Genomic DNA, 10,837 nt, shown 5'->3' on the forward strand with positions numbered 1-10,837 from the left:
ATGATGGTTTGTATCAATTAGTTGTTAAATTGTATTTTGGAACCTAATACACATTTTAAATATAAATTCATATTTAAAGTTTCTTTAACATCACATTTGTCATGAATATAGTGTCAGTAAATGCTTAAATTCTGAAACTATCTTAGAATAATTATAACATCTCGAGTAATCTCACATAAAATAATGAATAAGATTAAAATTGATTTATGATGATATATTACTATCAATATTAATTTGAATATTTTGATTGCTTGGATTCAAGAAAATTGATAAGTCAATTAGTTAATCAATTGTGACATTCGATATCAAATTAATATTAGGATATAGTATAATCAAATTACTATTAGCGTATCGTGAGTGAGCTTCGTACTCGTTCATTGTGAAGTCATCTTGGGCTATGTCTCACACGACATGCTATACTGAGTCTTGACAAGGATTTTTTTTTTTTTTTTATGGTTCACACATAAAAATAGATTTTGAACCATTTAATTTTAAAACATCATATTATTTATTATAAAATATATTTATTAAAATTTAATTAATAAAAAAATATTAACTTATTCACATAATTAAGAAATTCAATTTTAATCATTTCCTTAGCCATGCTATACAAACAAAATCACAATGTATATATTTTTCTTACATTTTTATCTTAAATGCATGTTGCTAATTATAGTACTTTATTTATATTTATATTTATATGATAGTTGATTAAAAATATTATTTCTTCTCTTATGTAATTTTATCTTTTTAATAATCTATTATTTATTATATTTTAATGACTCAATGCTTGGGATTAGATGTTTTGACTATAATTTCATAATGCTATAATTTAGAATTGAAGAAATTGATTAAGATTTGGGTTATATCTCATATGGACAATATTAGAGTTTAAGTTGGGCTTTAATAAGGATTATTTATTTTTTATATAATATTTATTTCCTATGATTCACACATAAAAATAAAATTTAAATTATTTACTTTCTAAAAATTGTATCACTCATTAAGAAATGAATCAATTAATAATTTAATTAACTTAGTAATCATATTACATAAATAAAATCATAATGTGTAGTATTTTTAAAATTTTTTATTTTACATGCATGATGCATGATGATAATTATAATCCTTGGTTTCTATTAGATTTATATAGTAATTTATTAAAAAATATAATTTTCTCACTTATGTAATTTTATTTTTTATATTTATTGCTATTTATTATGTTTTTAATGACTCAATGCTAATGATCAGATATTCTAATTGGTAATCATTAAGATATTTAATTTTAATTATTTCAGTAATCATATTACATAAATAAAATCATAATGTGTAGTATTTTTCAATTTTTTATCTTACATGCATGATTCATGATGATAATTATAATACTTGGTTTTTATTAGATTTATATAATGATTTATTAAAAATATTATTTTCTCACTTATGTAATTTTAGTTTTAAAATTTATTACTATTTATTATGTTTTTAGTGACTCAATACTAATGATCAGATATTCTAATTATATTTTTTATATTTTAAAATTGAGAGAATTGATTAAGATTTAAGTTAAAATCAATAAACAATTAGAGCTAACCCGCTAGCTATAACTCTTAAATTAAGCTTAGCAAGCAAGTTAACCCATAGCCCATAAGCTAGTTCGACCAACTTATGTACGGTACGAATGACCAAGTTAAATTTCATAAACTTAGATAAATTCAAGATAATTCCAAACTTATTTAGCCTCAAGTCTATTCAATCTAGTTCAAAGTATATAAGTCTAAGATGATTCTAGATCGGTTAAATAAGAATTAAAGATCGATTCTATTATACTATAGTTAAATCGAGTTCAATTGATTTTAATTAAACTCGTTTAGATCGATTAAGTTATAGTTAAATCGGGTTCAATTAGACCGATTGAGTTAAGTTAAATAAAACCTAGTGATATGAGTTATAAATAATATTCATCAAATTTCTTCAATCTAATTTATGTTAAAACATTTCAATAATAAAAAAAAATAACTATAATAATTATTGAATGTTAATTAGTATAATGAAAAACTCATATAATAACTATAATTATGATAAATCATGAATTATATTTTTATATAATTTGTAAACATATTATATAAATAATCAAATAAATATCCAAGAAAAATATTTAGATTTTTATTTATCACATGCAAAACTTTATCAATATGATAAATAAGAAAATTATTAAAGAAAAATCATAATTTATATTTTTTAAATTTTGTATGAACCCTTACGCCAATCAACCATATTTAATTAGGTAGGCCCATAATTGGACTATCTAAATTAGGCCCATAAATTTGAGCCAACAATTCACTTAATTAGACCCATTAAGATTAAAGTTGATCAAAATATAACTTTTTTTTTTAATTTGATCAAAAACTTAATTGGTCGAATTTAAATCCAACCAAATAGTTAAAATATAGTAATGATTAAAATATAGTTAAAATCCAACCAAATACAAGGGAGTGGAGGCCTCTGTGGATGGTGTCTTGGGAGGGTACGGGCACGTCGACGACGGCGACGTCAAGGGAAGCGAGGCCTTTCTTAAACCCCTCTTGCTCGACCGCTTTGGAAGCGGCGCACGCCATCCTGTGGCTCTTGGTAAACCTCTTTCATGCCGCTCTTTTGCAGTGAACATGTCTTGGAAAATGCCCGTGAGGGAAAATTTTGACCTTGCTCGGAATAATGATGGCTTTAATAACTTCTAATGTTGCATTTTCCTTCTGTTGTTTTCTTTTGTTTGGATTGGGTGTGTGCGCGTTGGATATGAACAAATAAACGAACATGTATGTGTGCTTTACGTGATGTATGTAAGTCTTGCAGATTGTGGTTCTGGCATCGGAAGGGTCACCAAGAATCTTCTTTTGAGATATTTTAATGAGGCAAGTAACTCTGCTTCGTCTTAATCAGCACTATTGTTTTGCTCGTTCAATGGCATAGTAGAGTTCATATGGCCTCACGTATTCGATATTGACCATCCAGCCTGAAAGGTGAAAAGCTTTCTATTCCATATCAAATTGTAGTGCTAAGCTATCGAGAAGCCATAAGAACTTACACTCACTGCCCAACTAACATAATATGCCACATGCTGCTGCTGCTGCTCCTGTAAGTAAACAGAACAAAAGCACTCAATAAAGACACAAAAAATTGAAATTCTACAGCCTCACAGATTCCTCTAAATCCTCTTTGTACATTGTTTATACAAACTATGATGGTTATGTTCCTTTCATAGTAAATCACAGATACAGACATGCATTTTCCAATTGTTTGCCTTTGCAATGATCGATAAACCACTCCACCCCTTGGGACAAAGGCAAAGCTTTCCTATTTATTCGAACACCATTAGAGGTCTTTACTTTTTCAGTCTGCTTTGACTCCACAACTTAATTTTTTCACTGCCAAACACTTTATAACTGCAAATGTTTTCAAGCACTTTTTCACCTTTCTGTGAATGTTCAACCTGAGATTTTGTTCATGCACTTTTTCTTTACCATTTTGTCTCTGAAAGAATCTCGTTTTCCATGAAGCAATTTGTCACCTGAGTTATCAACATAGATAGTACAAGTGCTAGGCATGAGAAGAATGCTTTACATTGTATTTGGTTGTGTCCTAATAGTAGACATCTTGGAATGGTAATGGAATATTTGATTTGGTCCATGTAAAAAGGAACAGATATCTCTTACATATTTAGGGAAGCCATAAGTTAAATGGAAGTGGAACAGTGAGAATGGATTTTTTAACTTTATGTATTTGTTGATGATCTTCTGTTCAAGGTAAGTGCTTTCTTGAAGGCCTACATTAATGCTTCCAGAGAGTGCTTTGTTTAAAGGAGATGGTGCAGTTTTATGAATTGTCAACCACTCTTTTTCAAGCTGTTTTCAGCCACTTCAAATCTCCCACCATTTTAGTTTCAGTTCTACTGCTCATTTTGGTTGTTTGTTAGAATGTTTGATGTCAGTAAAAGGTTCAATTGGTTTTTACACAGGTTTGCTTTCATGTGTGAAGGACTAGTATGGACGTTTGACAGTGTTCTATTCTGAGTAGCTATTGGAATGAAATTTGAGATATATGAGGATTAGCACCCAAGGGATCCCGAGACAAGGCAGATACATATAATGAATCACGATATAGGCTTCTTGTCTCAATAATGGGTATACAAACTAAAGGACTACGAGATGATGGAGAAGTTAAATTCTGAATTTTTTGAACTCGACTTAGTTAAGTACCAACAGTTGGTCTGATGGGATTTTAAGTATGTAAAATGTAAACATTGAGGTACAATAAGCAAGTGAAAATGCACTTGCAGTCATTCTTTGCAGCAGATAGACAAAGAACAAATATATAAATTTATGGTGTATATATCTTAGAGATGTCAAATATGGATGGATTTATCTGAATCCTATTCTTGGCATATGATAACAACTCCAGTTTTGATACTAGTATCTGCGCATTGTCATTCCTTATATTACTGAGCTCCGTATCATTCCGTTGCAGTTTGTTTAGCAGATTCCTAAGACAATGCTTTCACAGTATAGAACTTTTTTATCATGGTTTTCTGGTTTAACAGTTATTTCCTAGCCTGAACTTATGCCATTTTACCATGACTAGTTTGATAGCTTTGTGCAACTTTGTTGAAGGGCATAGCAGTAAATTTCTAGTTTGTTAGTTAATAGTTTATATTAGACATGCATCCTACCTTATTTTGGATTTGGCTTGCCATTTTATTCAAAAAGTGTGAGATGGCCATGTTTCTTAATCCAGGTTGACCTTGTTGAGCCAGTATCACATTTTCTTGAAGCTGCTCGTGAGAAGTTAGCTACTGATAAAGATAATTCTGATCACAAAGCTATCAATTTTTATTGTGTCCCTCTACAGGTTTTGTTTTCTTTGTTGCCCATTGATATTTTATTGGTTAACCTCTATGATGGTATTAAATTGTTGTTTAATTGATGTTATTGTCTGTTAAATTAATTTTTTTAAATCATGCAGGAATTCACTCCAGAAGTTGGAAGATATGATGTTATATGGATCCAATGGTGTATAGGACAACTCACAGATGATGACTTTCTCTTGTTTTTCAAGAGAGCAAAGGTAATCAATTGTCTTAAATGGCTTTACAGCTTTTATGCTTTAGGCCTTGTTTTTTTTAAATTAGCTGCATAACTTGAAAAATAGCAAAAGACATGAACCAGTTAACCAAATCTTTAGTTAGATGACATGCAAGCTCGTGTGTGCAAACACTTTTATACCTTACTGCAGCATAGATAACTCAAGATTTTGGCTTCATCTCAAGATTTTGATACATGACATTGAAACACACAACCGAATCTTCTGCTAGATGACATGCAGTCTTGTGTGTGCCAACACTTATGTACCTTGCTGCAAAGGGATTTTGTGTGGCATCAGCCAACTTCATTGAGTTGGTCTCACTAGTATTGATATTAACTGTTCTTCTTTAGGACATGGTAACTAGTGATGGCTGAGCTGAAAGCTTTTAAACCCATGATTTAAGATTAATTAATTCTCCAGATGCTAATATTTTTCCTTAAGAACTTAAATTTCTTGTTCTTCAATAAATATATCTCCATTGATATTTTGAATTCTGAAGTTGCTCTTGCTTCTGCATATACTTCTTGAGTTTATAAGTTAATGTAGTCTGGATTGTATTAAGTTAATGTAGTCTGGATTGTAGCCAGTTCACAGAAATTCATTATGTTTGTAAAGTTCTTATTAAATAATTTCTCATCCTTATCCTATCTTGTGTGCCATGTTCCATCTATATTATTTGTATTATTTCTTTGATTTTTTCTCCTTGTGTGTGTTGGAGATAAATCTATAATCTCCTTTCTGTTCATTATGTTAGTCTTTTTAGTGAGGAGCAATACGTTGTCTTTCAAATTCCTTACATGGCACATCTACACATTTTTTAGTAAAGAACAACATGTTGCCTTTCTATGGTTAGAGATAGCAGTTCAGGCAAGTCAGTCAGGATTGGTTGGGTTTGTTTTGGGCTCATTAGAAACCACTGGAGCATACTATATCAAAAGGGCAAACTTTGTACATATCCCATGTGTGATTTGGATAGAGTAAACGTATACAATCTTACCTCTGATATAGAGAGGTTGCTTTCTGACTTGAACTCTGGTAGTAAGAGCAACTGGTGCTATAGTGAAAATAATTATGAATGAGGGTTGTTGGGGAATATAGTCCTTTGGTGTAATATAGTCAACTATGAGTAACAAAACTGAAATTAACCTATAATACCGGTAACAGGTAATTTCATACCAAGCGACCCTCAACCACAAATTAAACAAGAGGAAAAGTGTTTCTTCCTTAATTAATAGCTTTATAATTATTTTGCAAACAAAAAACTTGTCCAGTATACTTTGGGATGCATTTCTTACTTGTTGGAGTTATTAATGTTTTAGTCATGAAGCTGCCACCTCTGTGTTACTAATGAACATCTAATTTGCAGGTTGGCCTTAAACCAAATGGATTTTTTGTAGTGAAGGAGAACACTGCAAGAAGCGGTTGGTCCCTACAAACGACAACTATTTGTAGATTTACACTAAATTTTTTGGACAGTTGTTCATAACTCCACACAAATGCATGGATATGAAAAGTTATATGTCAGGAATATATTTACATGTTTTTCTCTGTTCTCGAGTGTTCGATTGATGGCCAAGGAGCACATTGTATCAACACAAGGAATTTTCTTGCTTTTGATTGTTTCTTGATTGCATCAGGCATTATGATTGTTAAAACCAGTGAAAATATTGTTTACAAGTTTCTCTAGTTGGGAGTTGTAAATCTATTAATTTATATTTCTAGATGCATGTTCTGTGCTTATCATTAATTTTGAAAATTGGATATGGTTCTTGAGAAGTTAAAGGGACTTCATAATTATGTTTGGTTATCAGGGATTATTATAAACATTTCTTGCATGCCTAGCTAGCTATTTTTTAACTAAAGTTTGCCATTGTGATGGCTTGCCTTTATAACGAACCTGCTTTTCAGGCAGGGAATGCTACCTGAAAGTTTGTTGGATTTATCCAACAAATTGAATCAGGATCTGCCAAATAATTAAAGGCAAATTCTATTATCATTTGGATCAAAGTTTATAAGCTGAATAATACCCTATTTTACCAAAATTTATATTCATAAACTGACTCTTTATTTTCAAGAAGTATGGATCTGAAGATGAGGCTAAGGTGGCTCTATTGCCAGAAAATATTCTGTTAGGCATACTTGCAATGATTAGATTGAATCGTTGGCTTCCACCAAAGCAAATAATCTAGAATGGAACTAGGTTTCGCAGTTGACTTTTTTTTTAATTAACCATAGTATTTGGTTAACGTACATCATCCCTCATCTGTTCAGGATTTGTGTTAGATAAGGAGGACAACAGCATCACAAGATCTGATTCATACTTCAAAGAGCTTTTCAAGCAGTGTGGACTTCATCTTTATCGCTCAAAGGTTTGCTGCATCTTTTTTACTTCAAGATGATGGGCTGTCAAAACCTACGAGAAATCTTTCTTGTGCAAGAACTGATCGGCAATGTAGTGTTTGATTACTTGGTTTTTGGTTTCAGGATCAGAAGGGATTTCCTGAAGAGTTATTTCCCGTTAAGATGTATGCACTGGTAACTGATAGGCGACGAGGTTCCAACAATGGCGGAGGCAAGACTCGACAACACAAGCCTGCTGTCATCAAGTCATGAAATCTCTCGAGGACCCGTCACCAATACCTGGATGCGATCTTGCTCGTTTTTCTTTAGTTTTTGTCGTCTCTAAGAGAATGGATTACCTTTTCATGTGTTGTCATGTTGTAGAACATCACGGTTATCATCTCTATCTTCTCACCATGATTTGTACTAATACAAACGAAGGCATAAAGAACATAGGGAATTCAAGCCCAGACGATGACACCACTTCAGTCATTTGGTTGGATTTTACAGTGCATCTTCATCACGTTTGAACCATTTATGTTATTTGCCTGCATTGTTGAAAGTTGGAACTCAGTTAGGAATGTGCGATACCATAATTGTTTAGTTTTAGGTTTGTGTAAGGTTTGCAATTTCGTATCTCGGTGGTTATCAGATTTATATCATATCGAGCTACTCGTGTACTACTTGTCAATTGAAATTAATCTTAAAAAATAAAAAAATAAATCATCTGGTATGAAAATTGTGTTGGGTGGCACAAAACTTTGATAAAAAGTTTAAAACAAGGAAATATATGTTTTTCAATTCATATTTTGATCGACAGAGTGAGAATTCTTTTACATAATTGAATTCAATTTGGTTTGAATCCTTTCAAATAAAAACACACTTTGGTTCTTTTTTAAGAAGTGTCAAATCAACATAAATGGTTTGGCCGTTTCCTGCTTCATATCCTTTCAATGTGGAACTTTTGCATTCTAGACAGAGACAGCGTCCTAATATTTCCATTATGCGTGGAAGAAACACCTCTTTTCTATCTATTTTCTATCCTATGTCAAACTGCATTAACTTCGGCATTATATTATTCAATCTTCTGGCGTCTTTTAAAAACTCACGTTATCTTTTCCATGACGACTTTGATTTTTCTGCCATATGATTTAAAGCTCTCCTTGACGACTGCTCTCTTCTCCCCCTTATAAATTCCCCACCTCCCCCCCTTGGATATGCACAACGCAGAGCACGAAGCCTAAGACTCGCTGTTAGATGGCTTCGTCGAGCATTCTCTCCCTCTTCTTCTTCTTCTTCTCCCTTCTTGTCACCCTCTCCCATGCCGCCACCTTCGAGATCGTGAACCGATGCTCTTACACAGTGTGGGCCGCGGCCGTGCCCGGCGGCGGACGCCAGCTCAACCAGGGGCAGTCGTGGACCATCAACGTGAACGCGGGAACCACCGGCGGCCGCATCTGGGGCCGCACCGGCTGCTCCTTCGACGGGAGCGGACGCGGGCGGTGCCAGACCGGCGACTGCGGCGGCGTGCTGTCATGCACGGCGTACGGCAGCCCGCCCAACACCCTGGCGGAGTTCGCGCTCAACCAGTTCAACAACCTCGACTTCTTCGACATCTCCCTGGTCGACGGCTTCAACGTGCCAATGGACTTCAGCCCCACGTCAGGCGGCTGCCGCGGCATCCGGTGCGCGGCGGACATCAACGGGCAGTGCCCCGGGGCGCTGAAGGCGCCGGGCGGCTGCAACAACCCCTGCACCGTGTTCAAGACGGACCAGTACTGTTGCAACTCCGGCAGCTGCAGCCCGACCGACTATTCCCAGTTCTTCAAGAGAAACTGCCCCGACGCCTACAGCTATCCCAAGGACGATCAGACGAGCACCTTCACCTGCCCCGGCGGCACCAACTACAGGGTTGTCTTCTGCCCTTGAGATCACTGACGCCACTAATAAGCCGCCCTCGTGCAGGCAACCACGCATATAGATATATATACTAGTCTCCTACAATACAAATAAGATGTCAAGAGTGATGGAAGGTATTAGCCTTCTCTTGGGCTAATACTGTTGAGTGATGTAATAGAAGTGGTGCAACCAACTAATAAGATGCATAATATCATCACAGCATGAGTGCTTTTCCATTGATGTTTGAATCATTTTGTGAGAGCAATCAGCTTATGCAATCAGGAAAAAGAATAATTAAACCATTTCTATTTATGTCTTGTTGGCTTAAAACATGAATTGATTTTGAAACATAATGAACCCTACATATATAACTTCATAAAAAATATCTCAAGGAACATACATACATACATACATACATATACACATATATATATATATATATATACATATACATATATATACATACATACATACATACATTCATACATACATACATATATATATATATATATATATATATATATATATATATATAATTTAGGATGATGAGTCATCGCCTATCCAATTTGGACCTCTGCCATTCTCCGTAGAAACTTTGCGTAGCCATTTTCCAATACAATTGCGCGTTGACCAGAGTGCGTCCATGTGATCCTCCCCGGTAAGTTTGGTGCCCGAAATTATCCGGCAAGTATGGCTTTAAATATTGGAATTAGTTGCTCTTTGTTTTACGTAGGCGGATCAAGATGAACACAGAGAATGATGCTGACTAATTGAGCCCTGACCAATCGAGGGCTTGAGGACTCGAGCCCCGGCGCGCCCTCGGGAAGCTGCCGCGAGAGGCGGACATCGATGGGCAGTGCCGGCAGGTGTTGAGGGCGCCGGGCGGGTGCACCGCTCGACCGTGTCCAAGGCGGACCGGTACTGCTGCAGCTCCTGCAACTGTGCGTCAAGCGGCTACTTCAGCTTCTTGAGGAGGAACTGCACCGATGGCTATATCTTCCCACAACCTTACGGCCCGGCTTCCACCACTAGTTTCTACGGTAGTCTTCCTCCTCCAAGAGTCGAATTCAGCTTCCTACAATATTATAATGATGGTTTGTATCAATTAGTTGTTAAATTGTATTTTGGAACCTAATACACATTTTAAATATAAATTCATATTTAAAGTTTCTTTAACATCACATTTGTCATGAATATAGTGTCAGTAAATGCTTAAATTCTGAAACTATCTTAGAATAATTATAACATCTCGAGTAATCTCACATAAAATAATGAATAAGATTAAAATTGATTTATGATGATATATTACTATCAATATTAATTTGAATATTTTGATTGCTTGGATTCAAGAAAATTGATAAGTCAATTAGTTAATCAATTGTGACATTCGATATCAAATTAATATTAGGATATAGTATAATCAAATTACTATTAGCGTATCGTGAGTGAGCTTCGTACTCGT

The 10,837-nt window shown here is 34.4% G+C and overlaps 2 protein-coding genes across 2 annotated transcripts; both read left to right on the forward strand.

Moving 5' to 3' along the window:
• The first annotated feature begins 602 nt into the window (after positions 1-602).
• LOC135677557 (alpha N-terminal protein methyltransferase 1-like) lies at positions 603-7,994 on the forward strand. Its single transcript, XM_065189920.1, has 8 exons — positions 603-626; positions 2,490-2,628; positions 2,851-2,909; positions 4,789-4,902; positions 5,017-5,118; positions 6,503-6,557; positions 7,408-7,505; positions 7,621-7,994. Exons 1-8 carry the CDS (start codon positions 603-605, stop codon positions 7,747-7,749), a joined length of 720 nt encoding a protein of 239 aa, XP_065045992.1. The 3' UTR covers positions 7,750-7,994.
• Positions 7,995-8,705: 711 nt separating this feature from the next.
• On the forward strand, positions 8,706-9,597 carry LOC135677139 (protein P21-like). The gene has a single exon (XM_065189091.1). It carries the CDS (start codon positions 8,734-8,736, stop codon positions 9,403-9,405), a length of 672 nt encoding a protein of 223 aa, XP_065045163.1. The 5' UTR covers positions 8,706-8,733; the 3' UTR covers positions 9,406-9,597.
• Positions 9,598-10,837: the final 1,240 nt, after the last annotated feature.

Source organism: Musa acuminata, chromosome BXJ1-6 (genome assembly GCF_036884655.1).
Source record: "Musa acuminata AAA Group cultivar baxijiao chromosome BXJ1-6, Cavendish_Baxijiao_AAA, whole genome shotgun sequence".
NCBI lineage: Eukaryota > Viridiplantae > Streptophyta > Magnoliopsida > Zingiberales > Musaceae > Musa > Musa acuminata.

Coding starts and splice junctions, on each gene's coding strand:
- LOC135677139 (XM_065189091.1), top strand. CDS start 8,734: ATGGCTTCGTCGAGCATTCTCTCCCTCTTCTTCTTCTTCTTCTCCCTT.
- LOC135677557 (XM_065189920.1), top strand. CDS start 603: ATGCTATACAAACAAAATCACAAT. Junction 5,119..6,502: donor TGTTTTTCAAGAGAGCAAAG/GTAATCAATTGT, acceptor TCTAATTTGCAG/GTTGGCCTTAAACCAAATGG. Junction 7,506..7,620: donor TTCATCTTTATCGCTCAAAG/GTTTGCTGCATC, acceptor TTTTGGTTTCAG/GATCAGAAGGGATTTCCTGA.